Source organism: Diorhabda carinulata, chromosome 1 (genome assembly GCF_026250575.1).
Source record: "Diorhabda carinulata isolate Delta chromosome 1, icDioCari1.1, whole genome shotgun sequence".
Classification (NCBI taxonomy): Eukaryota; Metazoa; Arthropoda; class Insecta; order Coleoptera; family Chrysomelidae; genus Diorhabda; species Diorhabda carinulata.
The window spans coordinates 25,862,944-25,884,716 of NC_079460.1; the positions used below are offsets into that span (position 1 = coordinate 25,862,944).

Sequence of the window (21,773 nt, forward strand, 5' to 3'; positions counted from 1 at the left end):
AATACATGTCGGATTATCTACCCTTGTTGGTCAGACAGGTAAAGAAGGATGGTTAGCGCCCAAATTACACCCGCCGCGTACGTTTCTAGTATATACTAAACTACTTTATGCCATATATTTCGTTACTCAGAAAATAAGTAATGTCTGGGAGCCCTGGGATCTTACTCTATTACGTATTGAGGTTTATCATTTATGACTGTGAACCCGTATTTCAAATAACTGTCATTGTAATGTCTATTTTTTTTCGGGTTTGATTCACTACCACCGCTATTGACACTCGTACAAGAAGTTGAAGGTTGCGACCTCTTGAGAAACTTATCCTTTTTACAAACGTGCGGAGCGAATGAAAAGACAAAAGAATGACGTCCGTATTAGCGTTGACCGCGCTTAACTAAGTGAGATGAAAGTTGAAACAAAAGAACATTGCGGGCGGCGGCGGGTGGTGCGCGCGGGGCACTTCCTGTAGCCGCAACAACAATACGGTATAGCAACGTCACCGTTGCAATTTGGCTCGCGTGGGTTGGCATCCAAATTAAGTCGCGCGTAGCTGTACCAACTTACCTTGTACCTACATAATATAAATATATGAATGTATCAAAATAGAAAAAAATCATTAACATATTCTTTTAATTAAATTATATTATTTCTTAGTCTTTCTATGCAACAAAGGGGTTGCCAGATTTTCTCAACTTGTAAAGGGGTCGCGAAATCAAAATGATTGAAAAACACTGGTTTAGAGTATTATCTACCTGAAGCACTTCCATTCTCTGATGATCCAATACCATTCCATTGACAATTTCTGGCATGTCGATCTCTTTCAGGCAATCTGAGACATTAGTGACAAAAGTTGACGGAATCAACTGGAATTACTGAGTCACTGTGGAAGGGAATAATAGGAATGTTGCATGAATTTATTAAGTCCATTTAAATAATAAATATTTGTTAATAAAATCACAAATCTAATAAATAACTTATTTGAAGAAACTATTAACTAAAATAATTACCAGCAAATAGATTGCATGAAAACGGATAATCACGTAAAAATTTCTCAAGCCCTCATCAATATTCGCAGAGTAGGCAGCAAATCTCCTACAGAAATGGTTAACAATATAGCTTAGACATTTATATGATCAAATACTTTCATGAAACATATTTAGAACTATCAACAGTAAACTGAACTAATTGGATAATAAGCCACAATGAGCAGTATAGAATGCCAAGACATTAAGATCAAAAATATTCATTGCGTATCATGATAATTACGTAGTATTCATAATATCCGAAGCACATATGGCAGTTATATAATTCAACCCAGCAATTATACATACCAAAACAGTCATATTTGCGAACAGTATCTACAAACAGCACTAGAAAACAGAAGTCTACTCGCTTTTCGGCTGATTTCAATGAAATTTTTATTTTGTGTGAATTATATTACGAAGCCCACTAAGGAAAAATATACTGTACGAAAGAAATATAGTCAAAACTGAACTATCACTAACTGATCTAATTAGAATTCTATTTTGAATTTAAATGATGATGAAACATTAATTTTTCTTATTAGAAGAAAGTTCTATTTTGATTTTATTCTTATTTTGATATTCATGATGAAGTTGATATTGATTAATATAAATACGCAAATTATCAGTTCCAATATCTTATTTTGATAAAGAATTAGTCGAAACGTCAATTTTTCATCAAATTTTTGAAATTATTAGATTATTAAAAAAACTAATTTTAAAACAGAAGAGACCTAAAATCAAGAACATTTAGAAGCATTTTTCCACATGATATTAAAATGTTTTATAAATTATTCATAGGTTAAATGGCGTTTGCTTCATTTCTTCACTGTAAATACTCCTCTAAAAGGGTACTCTTTACAAAACGTTCTGCGATAGGTTATTTCTAATGCATAACTTTTACGATTGAAATGGTCATTATGAACCAGTTTACTATGGCAGCATGGGATAAAAATAAAAGACTTGGTACATTTGTCTGGTAGTTCATCATCATATATACATAACATTATTTATTGTTAGACATATTCAAGGATCTATCTATAAACCACTTTCGTAGTTCCATTAACGGTTGATATAGCTATTTTGTCATTATATACCACTACAGAATATGTTTTCAGAACGCTACAGAATTTTATATTGGAAATTGAAATATGAGTAAAGAAACAACGTGAAGAAATAGCTCAAAATCCACTTATTTTCAGCAGTTATGATCATCGGAATTAACACCTCAAAAGGAGCGAAATATTAGGAACTCTTATCAACTATTCATTAATGAACAAAATTCTTATTTGCAAGTTCACAATATATACTGACGTACGGAATAGCACTTTGGGGAACGGTCGGTAATTTCAACTTAATACAATGCTCAGAATAATATAAATAAGCGATGAGGTGTTATAAATAAAAAAATTCATGGACAAATTATCAGAAATACAACAACATTGACCAAATCTGAAATTCCTGAAGTAGATATTGACCCCTTAGGTCTACAAAACCAAAAATTATTATTGCGTAAGAGATGTCTAAAATTCAATGACGATTTATGCAAATTCTTATATAAAACTCTCAAGATACTTCATAAGTTGTGTTACGTGGCGTAATATATATTAATAGTAATTAACTTGATATTTACATAATTTTATGTCAATCTATATTGTTAAATGTTGATAAGAAATAAATATCAATTTTGCCCTCTCAACCAACGATGAACTTTTGAAATTGGTTAGTATTTTGAATTAATAGGAAAAAACTAGAAATAAGATTGTTAAAGTAATTTTTCTATGAAGATCTGAGATCTAAAGTATCACTTAATTTAGGATCCAAAGTGTCTGGTCCAAAATAGTTCGAAAATCCCTAGATCCCGTTCCCATTCTCATCTATTATCCACCAAACAGCTCACCCTACAACACTAATAATGTTACAAATTATGGGAATGGCTGGACCTACAACTAAAGAGAGATCCTTGCAGTGCATAATTTATTCCAATATTACATACGTGAAATACATAAACTAATCCAACAAGTTATATTTGTAGAAGGTACTAATGCACTACTGAACGTTATCTTGGGTTTTTGCTATCCAGGTATCAAGTTACAATTTAACTTAAAGTGAAATTAAAGGAAAAATCGACCCCTATCTAGCGCTATTGCAATTCATTAAATATAATCGGCTTTGTCTCCCAAGCCTAAATTGTTTTCGAACAAATTTTCTTATTATTCCATTTCACTGACAACTCATTTAATTTTCAGAAGTAGAAATACCACAACTCGTAGAAATCTCCGAAGAAACTCAAGAAACTTCAGGGGAACCAGACGAAGATAGCACAGAAAATACAGGAAAAAGGCTCTACAATGGTTTTCAAGGACCTTACAGTGAAAACGAACAGAATAATTTACCCCTAAATATCAGTTCTACTTGTTCTTTTTCAAAATTCCACAGTCTATATCCTGTTCTACTGATATTACTTCAAATATATTAACAGAGCGAATGTCAGTTTCTAGAAGAAATACATTTTGTTTCCGATTCAATTATCCCAAAAAGAACAAACAATACATTTTATCAAAATTCAATCAAAAAGCAGTTGAATAAAAACAATGATTATTCAAATAGGAATCATTGACTTTTTGAAACAAGTTGTATTGCATTTATGATAGCAGAGCGAGGACACATTGTATAATTATGTGATATGTGCCAAATCTACATGTGCTTTCGCTACTACCTATTAAGCTGTGTGTTATATCGTACCTTGCATTAAAAAATTAAATGAATTATAATACCCAAATACAATTCTTTTGTATTGATATTACTTAAATCTGAACAACACTCAAACTTCATAATTTTTCAAACCAAAACTTTATATTCGATAAGAAAATAAAAATAATATTAGTACTGAAAATTATATTCACCAAATCATGGCAAAGTAAGTAATTTCCACAGTCATCAAGTTATGTTTACTCAAAATAGATAAATCCAAAACGAGTCAACAAATACCTACCCAAATAAGATCGTCGCCTCTCCCCTTGACCAATCGCCGCCACTATGCGCTAGCTGACAATAGACAAAAGCTGGCTGGCCAATTATTTCCTCAATTGATAATGAATATATTAAGAACTGCTTCGCTGTGTTCTTCTCTTTATATTTATACTGTGTTTTCATTCTTGTTCATACTGTATCGTTATTAACCTAACTATTGTTAAACTATCAGTTTGGTGTTAGTATTGTGATGATGAATTTTGGTCTTAAATATTTAAAAAGTTTTACTAAAGAAGTAACAATTACCTATCTCTTTATCTTCAGCATTATTGTTCCGAGATTAAATCAAAAGATATGTAACAGTACTCACCTTTTAGAACCAACTAAAAAATAGTTACTAGCTAAAAATAGATTATTCATGGATGGCAATACTATTAGAATCTAACATATTGAATTTGTATTACTCTCAAGGTGTTTCTCGGCTAGAAGGTACTTGGGAGCAAAAGACATCTACAGAGAACTTTAACAGAAAATACAAACAACTACTGACACTGACTGGTAAATTTATAACTCACCGAACACAAGATTCTCAACCTAACCACTCACATTGCTCTGTCATAACACCAGGAAATTAAAAGTTACACGCCTCGTTTTCCCTTGAAATAGATCGTTTCCTTTTAAAATATTGGAAAAATTAAATATTGAATTGTACACAATCAGGAAAATTTTTTAATGTAAGTGTACCTTATTCTGTATAAAAATAGTATAGCAAAATAAATAAATGTGAAAATATGTTGCTAATAGTCGCCTGAATATATCGTTTTGAGTCATAAATTTATTTGTATCCACTACTAGGTGAATTTAGTCATTTATCGAATTATTAATATAATTTCAATATAACATAAAATGTTTATATTTGAGCTAAATAAATTGTTTGAAAGTACCATTAGTTATTTCATTCTGCTTAAACATAAATTGGAAGAAAATTTTAAAAATTGCAAAAACATCAAAAAAACATGAATTAAAAGTAAATAAACTAGCCGTGACGTGACCCCGGAATTAATAGTTCACAAAAATCAACATAATACATGCTATGTTTTATTTTGCTAAGATCTCTACACAATATAGACCTCGCAAATTACTTGTAGCAATTATGTGCTTAATTATTTATCCAAAAACTATTTTCGGTTCACTCAAGTTTTTATATATATTGCCATAAACGAGAGCGATTTGAAGGTAAAGTAACTGTTCATAGGTTGACTACACTATTTAAACAATGTTTCTGATCTCATAATGGGCAATTATGCGGAGAAAAAATAATTTCTAGTGTTATTTAATCATGATTTTTAATTTAGTAACCAATTGAAGAAATTGAGGAAAAGTTACGTGAATATTATCCTGAAAGTGTTTCATCCCATCAAATGATTTGTATGACCTTATAAGCATGTATGACGCTGGTTGTCCGGGACTCTCATTTAATGTAACTACTACAGAAATGATTAATCCCTGCTCTTGTGCTTAGCGATCATGGAATAAAAGTATGTGAGATAGCTATTGAAGTAAATATTTCAATCAAACAGGTATATAATATTTCACATGGAAGATTAAATATAAAAAAACTATCTTTAAGGTGGGTGTAGGCGATTGCTTAATGTAGATATAAAGCTTTCAAAATTCAAACGTGAGTCAAGTAATTTTTTTTCGATATGTCACATTAGATGAAGCTTGGGTACACCATTCTACTCCAAAAACAAAAATACAGTCGAAACAATGAACATTTCACAATACAACTTAAGAAAGTTAAATATGAATATGAATAATAATAAAATGTCTTCTTTATACTGTTGTGTTCTCTTCTCTAAAGTCAAACTCAAAAAAAATGAAATTAAAATGCATTTATTAATTTTACTGAAAATGTAATAAAACTACATCAATTGTATATTGGCAAATCACATTACAAAATGTTCTACAGTTCTGTAATGTTAGTTGCCGATATACAATACCAGTAGTAGTATCTGTAGAAATTAGAAGTCATAAAAAATGCCAAATATTCATTTAAAGCAACTCATCGAATTTACAGATTATTTGGTATGTATAAATAATTTCCCGTAACGTGACTTGAAACGTCGGCTATATTGCCCTCCTTGATAAAAAAGATATAAATAAATGTAACAGACCCTATTGGATGTGTATTCTTTCCTTAAGCGAATAGACGTTCTGTACAGTATGAATGTGGAGTGTAACGATAATGAGAACTCTCTATATGTATAAAAAGAGTCCGTACCATTGGGAAATTTTGAGCTTCTATATTAAAATTCTGAAATTTATAACAAAGCGCCGAAAGTTGTTAGAATAGGACAAAAATAAAAAGAGTAGTATGTTGTATTTTTATATATGTAAAAATGATACGGTTTTATATCTATAAAGTATTGATTTTAAATTTGAGATCATCCTCAAATTTCTTACTTTTTATTATTATGGTTTTATTACATATATGGTTCCGGGATCATACTACAGAATATACAGAATATAATAAGAAAGTCGACTTTCATCTGAATTTCAGCAAAACAAATTTAGTTCTGCCACTCCAATCGTTGTGCTAATGTAATAAGAATGTGTCATTACTGTCAATGCTCAATATCAAATAATATCTCGTGTCAAAATCATTTTCTGGAAAGTGATTTTACAAATTTCAATAGAAAACATTTGAAGTATAAAGCTATCCCATCTATTCCTACCCCTAATCTGCCTTCATTGTCTATCTCCATTTATAAAGATCACAGTTACTTCAAAGTGAATGACCGTATAGTGAACCAAGAACATTTATATGCTGTACATACTGTTATAGTAGATAATGATATGATCGTCAAAGAGCATCAAGTTGATAATGAGTTGATAGTTCGTGTGTTCATGCGTCTACATCTGGCAATTCATCTATACAAGAGCCATTGGAGTTGTCAAGTAAATTTTCAGACTCTACTGTTAGAGAGAAAATTAGTAGTTTTAACAAACGAAAATCGGTTTTTTTGACGGTAGCTAGAATTAGTAAGAACAATTTAACATCTAAGGAATTGGTAATGTATCAAGTTTATCAGAATACAACAGTCAAAATATCAAAACATTTTGAAGAATAACAAAGAGCAGTTAAAGACATTGAAGATGTGTGAAATTGGAAGATATAAGTATATGGAAAAAAAATTAAATAATTTAAGAAGAGAATTCATTAATCACAGTTAAGAAATATTCATTTACAGGTACAGCAAAATGATGACTATACAGGATAAAACTTTTACTCTTTCTATGTACAACAGAAGTCTCTACAACTTTTATTGTTACTTTCAGTGGGTTTGGGTTATTTGTTGTTAAATGATGAAGAAATGATACTTGTTTTGATTAACAAAAACTCTTGCTGAACAATCTTAGGATTGTTACTCAATACTTAAAAGTTCTTAAAAATTACAAATTGTAGCACGCTCGCCTGTCACAATTTTTGTTTCACTACTACACTGTCACTTAAACATATCTAAGAGTGCTTGTCTCCTGCCAACTTAACTAAACTAAAAATTAATATAAACATGGCTACCAACTATATAAAACAAAATAGTGTGAGATAGGGATAGGTTGGATCAGCTGTTAATTTGATCAATTATCAACAACTTTTTATTTCAATATTGATAAATTGATATATTTTATTCATTTTACTACTAATGTGCTATATTTTATGTATATTTGTAATCATATCAACTAAATTTCCTTTGTCTAATGTAAAACGTATGTGAATATCATTTTTTAAATAAACGTGTGTCAGTTCTAAGATGTTGTTTATTATGAATTCAGGAAATTGCAAAATCGGAACTGGATGGAAATGAATAACAATACAGTTTTCTGCATTGTAAATTTAAATAAACCGCGAAAATAGATTAGTTCTGCCATGTACCATCAAGAGCACTGGCATCGAAAAACCGCCATGCTGTTTCCACTGAATAACAACTAAGTTTGCATACATACGTCATCCTTCAATTTAAGCAGAATGTCATAAAAACAGTTATTAAAAAATGTGTCATATTGAACAAAAAACGTAAAATGTCTGTTACAGTTTCCAGAATGTGAATTATGTTTGTGTTGATGTGTAATAGTTTAATGTTATTTATAATTTGATTATTTGTATTAATAGGTTAATTCAGTAATCACAAACTTCCATCACAATTAATAAAAAAATTGTTATTTAAGAGAAAGAATATTACAAGAGGAACGATGTGGATGCCCACCCATGTACAAGTAACTGGTAAGTAATAAAATTTTTTAAATCCCTATTCTCAATTTGTGTTATTTTAGTTCAAAGAGCAGAAAAAATTCTCTTGAAAGGCAAAAACAACACTAATGATTGCTTTGTGACTATTGCTCTGGGTAAAACGAAATATCAGACATCAGTTAAGGAAAAATCTGGGCAACAAGTTGAATGGCATGAGGAATGTGAACTGTAAGTAACAATTGACCCATTTACCTACACACCTTCTAATCCACATGAATCTGATTCATATACCTACAAGAATTTTATTATATGTCAAGATTACTTAACATTTGCATATTTCACACAGCAATTTGCACATAATGAATTTGAAAATATTTATGCATAACAACTGATCAGGGTTTCTTATGTATAGGTTGTTAGTAAAGAAAAATCAAATAATTTGAAATTTGAAGGTATTACAATTTAATGTCTATAGGAGAAAGTACTGAAGTAACATAGTTAAATACGTATAAGTAAAAGAAATATTTTCAACTTATTGCTTTTTAAACCTCTTATTATTTATTAATTAACTGAATTCAGTCAATCACATATCGCAAATATCTCATGCCAGTGGCACAAGCTAAGTAAAAATCAACAAACAACAAAAATTGAATGTTTTTTACAAAAAAAACTATGAAATTTTTGGTATTTTATTTTTCATTATATTTTCATGAGAAACGCACTTTTTGAAACTAATAGAAGTCTTATCACAATATTTTTTCATTTCTCTTCTATAAAATGTGTGAAGGTAATATCAGAAAAAAATGCATATTCAACAATAACAAGTTCATTGCAATAAAATATAAATTGTTTTTAATTGAATGAAATCAATGAACTTTAATATTAATGTTTATTTTATGCTTGACCTCTCCATTATAGAATATTGTTAATGTAAGGAAGGGGTCATTCAGTACATTTAATTTAATTATATTTGATGTCATCAACTAAATCTCACATAGTATATTTAAATTTGAAAATCTACAATATACAATAACATTAGTACTGCTAGTTTGCGTTTGGCAAAAGAGTTATGGACACCCTGTAGATGAGGACAAGGGAAAATGTTAATAGGTGATTTAAAGAAGACATTGGAAACAAAGGAAAGTAATTATATGAAGTTCTTCTTCAAATAATTGACTGGAAAGAACTACTGACTTCATGACGATCCCAGCTAAATTCCACTACTTACGCCTATAAAAGAGTAAGAGGATATTAAAAAAAATTACAAGAACATTAATAACCTTGAGTTGTTTTTGAGTTATTCAATTTCTCATATAATTTCAAAAATATAAGTGATTTGTTCTCGAAGAGTTTCTCATTAGCCCGTAGTCTTTGATTGTCTACAATTTATAATTAAATTAATAATATTCCAAATAATACGAGATATTATTTCATATTTATTGTTGCTAAATATAAAATACGGCTAAAGATATTTTTGTTATAGATGTTATTGTTTTAAAATTTGAAAAGTTGGACCATTCAATATTTGTAACAGTATAACGTTTTTCACGACTGGCAATCAGGCTTTGTTATAAAATTACAAAGAGGAATTATGAAATATTATAAAAGTAATAATTTATTACTTACAGAGGAATGGCGACATGTATGTACATTATTGACTTGGCTATTATTTCTTCTATCAATACAATGTAAAAGCAACAAAATGTAATAATAGTATCATCCCTTTCATGTGCCTGAAGTTGAAAACTAATTAATTTGTCCAAAATTACATAACTTGGAAATAATTGAATATTAAAAGAAGAAAAATTATAAAAAGTTAAATAGATTGTAAACAGTAAAATACAGATATAGGGCTTATTAAAGACAATTAGTTTAAAATTAATATTAAAATCCAAAAATGTGTAAATACATTATATGTCTCAACTGAAATAAAAAATTATATATTAACTTGAGTATAACCAAAAGTGTTGAAAAAATTATATTTAAATTAGACTACTGCCTCAATATAATTATTATCAAGATGAAGCTTATAATAAAATCTTTCTATATTTCTAAAAATAATCGAAATAAAATTGGCAAAACTATAATGAATAGCCTTATACGAGGATGGTTAGGTACCTGACGTACCAGGCCTAACAAGGAAAACACAAAAATTTTGGAAAAAATATATTTATTTTTCATTATGATGTCCATTTAGCTCCATACACTTTTCCTAGCAATGTTCAATAAATTTGATAACCTTTTTATAATAAGAATCGTCAAGCTCCTCAACATATCCATTAACTGCCGAAATCACCTCTTTATTGCCGGAAAATCTTTGACCACCTAGCCATTTTTTAAATATGGGTGCATGACGTAGCAATTCAAACTTTAGTTCATTAGTAACTGATGTGTGAGCTGGTGCATTGTCTTGATGAAACCACACTTAGCCATCATCTTAGCCAAATGCGGCCATTTTTTACTTGATTTCTTCGTTCAAACGTTCACATAATACTCGCTGTTGATAGTTTTTCTCTTTTCAAGGCAGTTAATGAAAATTATCCTACGCGCATCCCAAAAAACCGACGCCATGACCTTGTCTGCAGATGAAACGGCTTTTGTCTTCTTTGGAACCAGTTCTTCCTTTTCAGTCCATTTTTTTGATTGTACTTTTGTTTCGAGTGATGGATCCAAGTTTCAACCATGATAATGAAACGGCGTAAAAATTCGACTTTATTTCTGTGAAACATTACCATCATCACCATGCTGTTTTTGTTCCATTGTGAGAAAACACGACACCTATCTTGCGTACAGGTTTCTCGTGTCGAAATTTTCTGTTAATATGTGAATAATACTTAAGTGCCTTTCAGTCGACGAAAATGCAGTACCGCTTTAGGGATTTTTCATTTCTGAAGTTGTCACCTCATTTGTTCGTACACTACGATCTGGACTTCTCTGGTCGTAAGGCCTCGTTTAAACGTTGCTACCCAATATTTAACTGTTGATAATGAAAGAGCAGTCTCACTCAGACTAGAATCTAGTTCAGCTTTTATATTCGGTGGGCTTATGCCTTTTAAATAAAAGTATTGTATCACATAACGATAACAAATTTTTTCCATGTTTAAAAATTCACTGAAAACGATCACTATTGATGGCTGCCAAACAAATACTCCTCATGGAGTGGCATCTTCATACTTGAAACAAAGCTGTATAGATCGTCTACTTTCTAATACAGAGGTATTTTTCAACTACCACCAAATTAGAATTTTGAAAAATAATCGTATATGAAATCCTTCAAGAACATCTTGTTGATACTTAAAATTATATATCCACTTGTCAATTGCAACAAATTCTCTTTTAAACTACATTGTATCTTATGTATATTCTGGGTTTATTTACTATAATCACCAACTGTGAACAGAAATTGTGCTTCTCAATCAGAATTGATGAGTTTCTACATTTCGATCTAAATTTTGGACAAATTACTTGTATAGATCTACAAATTGATTAAGTGAAAAGAGCTTGGATTGATTATTATTTCAAAAATGTGATCTATAGACCTTAACTGAAAATGATCATTTTCCACAAGTATTATCAGAAACATTAAAGACATTTATATTGTTCTATTTCAGGCCAATACCAGATCAGGGTAATACAGCAGAAATTATTTTAACAGTGCTGCATCATAACTACCTAGGTATAGATGAATTTTTAGGCAGAGTTAATATTCCATTGAATACTTTGGATATTTATGAGAGACCTAAGAACAAATGGTTTGAGTTACAAAGTAAACCAGGTATGTAATTCTTGTAATTATAAGATACATTCATTTACTAAATTTCTTATCATTGTTAACATTGTAGGTAAGAATTCAAAAAAAGAAAGAGGACAACTGGAAGTAAAAATAGGATTCACTGTAAAATCGGGTAGTTTAACTAATTTAAGTAAAAAGGAAAAACATAAATCTTCTTTATCTCATGTTGCTCAATCTGTGGGAGGAAGTTTGATGAGCTTAGGGAGTGCAGAAAAGAGGAAAGGTATCAAAAAATTTGCCAAATCCATAGGATCAAAAATGAATTTGAAAGGAAAAAAGAAAGATTATGGTGATGGCTCTTCTATTGGAAGTGTTGGAAGTTTGACTATACAAAGTGAGAATGAGAAATTTCATAGTAAACAGTCTTTTGATGATGCCGATCCTGGTGTGGTTAGTGATGATGATGACTTCACGGTAAGAAATTAACAAAAATTTTTCACAGTATGGATTTTTCTTCAATTATTCATAAATGTAACAATGTATTTATATCAAATTAGACTGTTTCATACAAATCAGAACAGCTGCTTGTACTCCTTTTTGCAAACATTGCTATTTCTAATCTTCACAAAATTTGATTAATTTTGGTCCGTTTCAATCTATGATGTTCCTATTACAGGTATCCCTAATGGTGTTGAAATTTATATTTGATTCCAACACATAATTGTTATAACTGTTTTTCCAAACAAGTTTTTTTCCTCAATCATGATGTTCAAAATTAATATCTATATAGTATTACACTCTTCTTAAATGAAAAATAGGTTCTCATTGTACAATTTTTCATTTTTATTGATGTAATTTATTGAAATTATTTTATTCTTTTCGCTTTCTATTGAATGTTACAAAGACATCTTTTATTATCAAGTTTTCATGGATTGCTCTTATTTCAATGTCTTGAATATCTTAATTTGTAACTTTCTAAATTCATAACCATTATGACTCTTGCAAATTACCAAAATCTTGGAACGTATACATTCTTTATATTATTTTTGTAAAAGTTACAGAAACTTATTGCTATATCATTCACATTTTCTTTTTTTAGCTTGATGATCTGTCCCACAAGAGCTCAGCAAGTTCATTAAACCATCCAATTTCAAATAAAACAGCCTCGCCCATATTGAAGAACTCTTCTATTGAAAATATCAGTCACGCTGAAAAAAAGAGTGCATCAGCCTCTATCCCACCAATAAAACCACCTAGAATTGATCAGAAACCACCTCAAGATGAGTGGGAATCTAAACTAATTGGAAATAAACCTAGAGGTAAGAATATTATGAATAGTTAAGACATAATATGTAACAGACGAATTATGATTTAATATCATTGTTAGTTATCGCAGTTCTGATATTATGATTATGCTCATTCAAATATTGCTAACAATATTGTTTTTAATTTAACTTTAATATATTGTAATTGAGTGAAGGCTTTTTTATCGACAAAAAATATGCAAATATTTGCAAATTGGAATATATTAGGGGCCAGGATTATCATATCAGTTCTGTTGTATCAACTTAGCAACAAAAACAATATCAACAGTAGTTTTTTCAAATAATTAGTTTCCTCTATTCCATTTATTGTATGTATTGGAATTTAAAAGGAATCTGAAAGCATATTTAAATTAGATTTAAATTTATTCTAGTAACAATGAGACCTGGTAGCAGCGAATCTTTAAACAGACGATCATGGGATTCTTCAAAACTAGCATCACAAATAGAAGAAGAGCCTTCAGAGTTACTAGAAGTACCTCATTATAAACTTGAAACTATTAGTTTGAGGTCTAATAAGTCTCCAGAAGCGCTCAGAAAAGATGTCAAAGAGGGAATGTTTTCAAAATTTAAAAACTTTAGAAAAGGTGACTAAAAACTTTAAAAAACAGTAGCATTGTCAATATTCAATTATGAAAATAGAGTGGAATTTATTGTGAACTTGACTTTGAATAAAGTTGAATATCTTAGCTGTTATATGTTGCTATTCTGTTTCTAAAATGTTTCATGTTACTATTGTATATTATTTTGTCAGATTTGCTTATTTCAAATTTTTATTATACAAATTCAAATTACATGAATTTTTAACTCCATTAGATCCGCTAAATTACTAACAATAAAGTAGCAAAACACATCTTGAAACTCTGATCCTTCCACTCATAATTGCAGCTTTCTTCAAAGCCATTATATGTATCTGTAAAGATCGCCCAATAGAATCTCAATTTAAAGACATACTACATGTATCAAAACAAAGAGGGTTACATATAGATAGAATTCTTCTTGGTACATTGTTCAGTCTAAATGGTTAATCGTAGATCACTCAAACTTACTTTTGAGAGATAATATAGTTCTTTTGAAAAATCGCCATAAGTTATTTTGAAATCACCCATTTGTACCAGTAGAAAATCGTAATACTTCACATGAAAAACTAAAATATTGCCCCATTGATTTATTCTCCAGGGTTATAGTTATTGGACAAAAAGACACTGCTTTTAATTTACCAGAATTAAAAAGGAGCAGTTGCGGCTAAATAGAGGATAGAATCGACTTCTGTCAACATTTTTAACAGTGTATCTTTACTAAATATCTATACCTATACCTACATGAGAATTTTGCCAAAATGCTGTGCTGGTATCAAAACGACTTAGCAATGCTGAAATTCACAAAAATGCAAAAACTGAACTTTATCATTATGTCACCCTATGGCGGCCTTTTCCAAGTCTTCTTAGTTTACCTACTCTCTTCAGTGCTCTGTATTGTATTACGTACTCTAAGTAGACTTTGTGGTAAGCCTTACTACACAAGTGGTATGACAGCAGCATATTCTTCAGCCAAAGTTTTCAACTCCAACGAGCATTTTGGGCTATTTTATCTTGAAAAATTTGGGCATTGCATCTATCAAGTTTCAAAGCACATAGACCATAAATATCTAAATATCTAGTTTTTCTTGATAGTTAGCGTCTAATACAAGAATTATTATACATATGATTGAAGAAATAGTTTTAAAAATGACAATTCAAGAACACAATAAAATTTTAGCATTCTATTTTCAACTCTATCAAATTCATTAGTCATGTATTTAAACTGATATAATAAAAGTGTATCTATTTTTGATAGAATATCTTGTAAAATTATTTATATTCTATTGTTATTGTTACATTCAATAGTTGCATGTAGATTGCTTGTTTTAGATAAACATGAACTTTTATCTGACCATGAAACACCTATCAATAACTCAAGTGAACGAATTATTATAGGAGGAGAAACCGAAATAAAAGTACCTGCACAAAATTATCATATTTCCAATGAATTATTGCAGAAATATGAAGGAAAATCTAGGAAGGTAAGTCAATTTGTATAAAAAATTATTGTATTAAAGCAATTAACATTCGTTACTTCATCTGGACAGTAAATATTTTTTGTGATTGATAACATTTGAATGTCAAATTTTACATTTTAGGATTTGATATTATCTTTAGTAGAGACTAAAAATGACTTGGAAAAGCAAAAGAAGAAGTTGAAGGATTTAGAAGATTATTTAGATGACTTATTACTGCGTGTGATGGAAACAACTCCCTGTATTCTGCAAAATCCTTATGTTACATGCAAGATGGCAGCTAAACATACAAAAATGACGTAAGTAAAATTGTTTTACATAATATAGAGACAAAAGCATACCTCATTATTAATTAATCAATATTGGAAGTCTTCTAGAAGTTTCCTCTGTTATCAATATACTGTCCCATGAGGACGTCATTATAGTACCTTATTTTGATATCACTTATAAACCTAGACAAAATTAAAGGGACTGTGGTAGAGTATTTTTTATAAATTTTAGTTAGACTTCATTTTCGAGACGTACGATTATTCAATTTAACATGACAAGTTCAAAGTATAGTAGCATAAGAGTATGATACTTCTTTTTTGGATTTATGATTAATTTAATCTAATGGGTTTTCATTGACCATTTATTCAATTAGAATAGATAATAGCACTGTATTGATTAATTTATAGAGGCTATTCCACCCTATCATTCAAAGTGGGTTGTAAAAATAATCGAACTACAATTTTACTCAAAGTACTATCTGTTAAATTGAAAACTTTTTCACACTGTAACAGTACATTAGCTTGTCACGTTTCTGATATAGCGTACTTCAGTTATTTCAATTTCTTCAGTTTTTTTCACCTTCTCTCTTTTCAGGTATCTCCAGAAAAGATTGTAAAGTGCAGTTTTGAGTTGAAGCATTAAGTTTAGCACAAACATTTGTTTCGACTATAATTGTACTTGCAGAAAACAATGTGAATAAGATTTATCTTATGAATTTATGCTTTCTTGCTGCAACAAGATCTTTGAAACTTTTCGGCCACAAATTCTTAGCATATCATTGTAATAGTGCTCACAACACATTGTCTTTGTGGAAACGTGACTTTGTCACTCAAACAAAAGTTATCTAACTTTTGATTTCGCAAATAGTTGATTAGCCTAATATTGGTCTTCAGTTCTTGATTCAAGGTGCTTTGATATGTTTTCCTCATCTCAGAAATAACTGTAAAATTGTTCTATGATATATACCTAATGGTTGTATATTCATATGTATACGTCTTATTTTAAATTTCTGTTGATCCCTTATTTTACGCATAATACAAATTCTGAGCGCTAACCACCAAATCACGTTCGGTAATTCGTAACTCCAAAAAGCAGTGCACCACAATATTCTACCCTCGTATCTCCGTTACAACATCAACACCCAAACAAACATTGTTTAGACGTTTTTGTATCATATAAATAGTAATAATTGTTTTGAAAATATTTAGGTAACCTTTATCAAAGTTTTCTGTAGAATAATTTCTGATATTTATAATTTTTTATTCCAGGAGCTGAATACTCTTGCTTACAATTTCACAACTGTGCCAGTAAGAAGTTCATCAATAAAGAAGAATGGTAAAATGATATGGCTTTGAATGTTAATCTATTACATCACTTCCTAGAAAGTAACTTCCATTATTTTCACATCACTAACTCAAGAAAACGTTTTAAAGGTCGTTTTAGTTGTAACACATTCTTGAAGTGAATGGGTTACCCCTTTTGCCAAAAATGTGTGATATAAATTAATTCATTAACATTTTAGATGAAAAATTTTCGGTTTAAAATAAATGTCCAACTAAAAAATAACAAAAATTCACCCATACTTAATCACAAGTTTTATCAAACATATTAAAAATATCACACCTTCAGTGCAACAAAGTCACAACAGCTCATTTTGTAATTTTACAGGAGTGGACTTAAAGTTTTTTTTGCATTTATTGCCTTATTACTGGATTGCTATTTCTAGTAGGTTTTAAATATTTATACAATTCATTGTTTGTTATATTAGATATAGTGATATAGTTTCACGCAAAAGGGTTATTTTGAATTACTAAAAAAATGTTAATAAAAGACATCACAAAAAAGTGTCCTGAATTGTGACTTTGTTGCGCCAGGAGTTATTTAATTTAACGTATTCATTATTATTCAAGATAAGGTTTTAAATGAAATAAAAACTTTATTAATCAAAATATATCTATATTTTTTTCTTAAATAATCAACTACTAACAAAAAGTAACTCAAAACAATTAAATTCTTATAAACTATAAAATAATTTGGCATCATTTGGGACTGTTCATAAATTACTCTACCCTGCCTGTCTGTCTAGGATAACGTAACAACCTCTCGAAAAAGAAAACGAGTTATGTAGAGCATAAAAAAGCTATTTAAAAACGATGCTTTGCTTATACATGTTTATTTAACTTAAATATTGCAAGCTAAATTATCTAATGTCATATTATATGGCTGTTAAGATTATATTTGTTCTTATACATTTTTTGTCTTATTAAAAATAATTAAATTTTAGAATTTGGATTATTAAACATGTCTTAAGTATAACATGTATCTTAAGTTATACTCATTTTAGATTAATCAGTTCTCTGCTGAGGGTTGCCATTTTTCTTTATGCTGGATTGAAAGGTGCATTGGTAAAAATAAATATTGCATCCAAATCGTACTTATAGAAGAGATCTATAGCATGCTGAATAACTTTGGGGTAGCGCGGGTTTTCATCTGGGCCGCCATCAACAGACAAAAAAACAACTGGTTTCACAAAACCATTTTCATCTATATTCATTTATCACATTTTGCTTGAAACTTTATCCAAAACATTTTCGACATTCAAAGACGTACTCGAAAAAAATTGTACTGGTTCATTGTAGGTTTTATTTGAAGCATTCTTTGTTGACGTGTTCGACGTTTGAAGACGTTTTTGGAATGTCTAAATTTAAATCGAATTAATTAATATCAAAATTGTGTTTGAATAATTTAATAGGATAATGAAATAATTCAGTTGTTGATATTAATTTTGTATTTTCCATAGTTGATAAATATATACAAAATATTTTCTTAGATTGGATTTTTGATTTTTTACAGTACTAAAATAACACAAACTAGTTCATTTTGCAAAAAAGTCATTACTGCTGATAGAAAAAGGATAAAAAACGTGCGGGTTACCCTGGCACGAAAAATCATATACTCGCCACGGGAGGTAAAATGGCGAGCCCATAGCTCGTGTTTACACCTTTCCAATGCTTTACCTCTCTAAGCATGTAATACTAGCAATATCCGTCGCGGCTTCGCCTGCGGTTTATTGAACCTCGTGTAATATAGGGATAATTTAATGAGAAATGACTTATGTATTCTATGCATTAATTCAATTTGGAAGTGTTATAAAGTGTCGTATCGATTTTGTATCGCTCTGCACTTCAGGGTGTTTCTCTTGATAAGCACCAGCTGCTTCTTGGTGTACTTCGGGATGATTTTGCTGATACGTGGCTGTCGCTGCACGGTGTACTTTTGGGTGACTTCGCTGATACGTGAGAACGGACTTACGGTGAACATAAGTATGAGTTTAAAGATATTTTGTAACTGCTGCTCTGTTCACCTCAGATATGTTTCTTTTGATATATGGTGATTGATATTCTATTAACCATTGGATTTTTATGAGCATATGTTTTTGAAGCCATTTGCAATTTTTTTACGAGTATAACCCGTATATATTGCACGACGTTTTTTAGTTTTCATACGGTCAGGCTGCCAGACTTGTGATGAATAGAAAAAAGTTCACATATATCGAAATGGCAACTATGAAGATCACCAGTAAAACGTAATCTTTTAACTGGATTACCAACTGCACTAAAATTTGCATAGAGTTCGTTGTTGCGATAAACTTGAAATAAGAACGGAAAAATTTGTCCCGCAGCCTTTAATTCGCACATTCCACCATACGTTGAAGCTCTCGATATATCCTGACTGTACTCACTGAAACTTGAATGATTATTACCTTTAGTATCATGAATCAAATGATAATACTTATCCCAATTCTCAGCAACGTGCCTGACGATATTTTCTCTACACAACACATCTGTGTCGTAACTGCACAAGAAAGACAACTAAAAAGACATGCACCATCGCCAATAATTGAAATCACCTTATATGGTATGTTAACCCCATTAACGTTGAGATTATTTATCGACATTTTATAAAAGTAGTTCCTTCAAATTGAACTTTGTACAGTAAAAATAATTCCCACTAAAATTAACACTTACAGTAAACCCAACTCTCGAATCCGTCTGACCTATACACAACATTAAATTTGACACTTCAACAAATTCACACATGTAACAGGTAAAGAATTATCGGTAAATATCACACCTACTGATGTTAGACTTTATTAACCCACAGTAAACAATAGTAAAAGTGAATTAAATACGTAAAACGCTAGAAACCCAATTTCATATTTAACGGGACCCATTTCTAAATATTATTTCGTGATGAAGAATTGTTAAATATATGGTTCCGTAATAAAAATTTTTGTTCAACTCTTTAAACCCTTTCCAAATCGAATTTTGAAAATCGCAAAAATTGCTTTTTAGTTATTTGTATAGAGAATGTTTTAGTGCAAAAACGAAGTCGATATCTCAATTAGCGGCCGAGAAAAACGAAAAAATCGAATTTGCAAACATGCAAACCCCCTTAAAATCGAATTTGCAAACCCCTTTAAAATCGAAATTTCGCAAAATCTTTTCCTAGCGCACCTCTACACACTGATACAAACATACCCTAAAAATTTCATGTCTCTATCTTTAATAGCCTTGGCTGGGCGTTGATGAGTGAATGAATCAGTCAGGACTTTCTCTTTTATAGATATAGAAGATACTATAATTACCGTAGTATATATTAGTATACTTTGAGTTTTGTTTTGTGATAATTTTTCGTTACACTCCTTCAAAAAAGCCTTTGCAGATTTTATTTTTTCCTCTCTCTCTCTCTACTATCTTTCCAAACAGTTACTTTTGTTTTGCACTATAGAACAAATCGATTATGTCTGACCTCATTTTATCGAAAAACTCTATATTTCTACAAACATTACCGCTTTCGGTTTATATCGGCGTTATGAAACAAAAAACTAGCGACAGTGGCGATGGATTTGATATATTCTCAGAAACATCACCGTGGTCGTCTTTTGTCAATGTTTAGAAACAAAAGCCTCGAGGTGACAATGACCAGTGGCAGCGGCAATGCGCTAGCACTCGAAAGCAAACAAACGTATGCGTAGAGTCGATATGAAAAATATTTTTAATGATCTTCAAATCAAATTTAAAAAATGTTACGTTACATTTTAAGAAAATCCGCTCTTTCTATCTGTAACACTACCGTAACAAGTTGTTCTTAGTCTGTCTGTCTGTCAAGGCGTTACGTAATTTATAGACAGTCCCTTTTCACACTTTGGAGTTGTAATTAAGTTCTAGGGCAGACTTATTCAATACTCAGTCTAATAAATGTATGAGCAGTCTTATAATGAGTCTTATAAATGGTTTCATAATAATGTTCAAACTTAACAATAACATTCTAAGAAAAACCAATCTATAAAAATAAATTAAAAATATTTTTCTCAAAAAATTGACATAATCTGATGTCAACTTTTTGTTGAAAATGTTTCCAATTTATTGTCATGTTTATCAGTTAATAAGCTGTACTTAACATTTATAGCAGACAGCAAACGATATTAACAAACAATAAGTAGTAACAAATATAACAATGTTTTCAATACTCTATGATTGATGTAAGATTTGTACTCAAAAAGATACCAAAGATCTATTAAAAAAGATGAACTTTTATCAAATTTTATAATTTATCTAAGGATTAATTCAAATCAAACTTTTTACTTTCAAGCTATTGTAAATATTTAATCAAATAAACTGTTAAACATGTTTTCATATTAGTTTGGAACAATATTAGCAGAAATTATTTCACGAATAACTTGTTTTTTATTGTTTGCAATTGGCAACTTAGAGCTATAAGCTGTACTCAAATTAATATCTGCTACATTTTTTTGTCTGTACGACTAATTTTAATGTTAGCTTCGTTCCATTGTTCAGTTTTATATGTGGTTTTGTACAAAAAGGTATCAGACTCTTTAATGAATTTCACGATTTTAATATCAGAAATTCTGATTGTTTCGCCATCAATATTTTTGCCAGTGTTCAAGTTAACATCGTTAGAATTTCATTAAAAGTGAAACTATTACCAATCTTTTTGGCATTACGGATTAGAGCCACATATTGATCTGTGGTGTAAATGGGTCCAGATTTTTTTGCTGGACGAATATTTTTCTCTATTACCGAGTGGACGCTATCCTCGTTTACCCAGACCCTCATGCCAAAAA

General features: G+C 30.1%; 2 protein-coding genes across 7 annotated transcripts in view; both read left to right on the forward strand.

Annotated features, from left to right (window-relative positions):
* Window positions 1-4,936, forward strand: part of LOC130895224 (lachesin-like) — a 296,621-nt gene extending 291,685 nt beyond the window's left edge. For all 6 annotated transcript variants that reach the window (XM_057802439.1, XM_057802446.1, XM_057802454.1 and 3 more), the window contains one exon: window positions 3,269-4,936. In XM_057802439.1, coding sequence (XP_057658422.1) covers window positions 3,269-3,498 — 230 coding nt within the window. In that variant the 3' untranslated portion in view covers window positions 3,499-4,936. The remainder of the gene's footprint in view (window positions 1-3,268) is intronic.
* A 2,997-nt stretch (window positions 4,937-7,933) lies between these two features.
* LOC130902322 (rab11 family-interacting protein 1) lies at window positions 7,934-17,574 on the forward strand. The gene is made up of 9 exons (XM_057814390.1): window positions 7,934-8,277; window positions 8,328-8,472; window positions 11,856-12,019; window positions 12,087-12,451; window positions 13,077-13,296; window positions 13,674-13,886; window positions 15,210-15,361; window positions 15,479-15,654; window positions 16,894-17,574. The coding sequence occupies exons 1-9, from the start codon at window positions 8,247-8,249 to the stop codon at window positions 16,898-16,900; spliced, it is 1,473 nt and encodes a 490-aa protein (XP_057670373.1). The 5' UTR covers window positions 7,934-8,246; the 3' UTR covers window positions 16,901-17,574.
* Window positions 17,575-21,773: the final 4,199 nt, after the last annotated feature.

Coding starts and splice junctions, on each gene's coding strand:
- LOC130902322 (XM_057814390.1), top strand. CDS start 8,247: ATGTGGATGCCCACCCATGTACAAGTAACTG. Junction 8,278..8,327: donor CACCCATGTACAAGTAACTG/GTAAGTAATAAA, acceptor GTGTTATTTTAG/TTCAAAGAGCAGAAAAAATT. Junction 12,020..12,086: donor TGAGTTACAAAGTAAACCAG/GTATGTAATTCT, acceptor TTAACATTGTAG/GTAAGAATTCAAAAAAAGAA.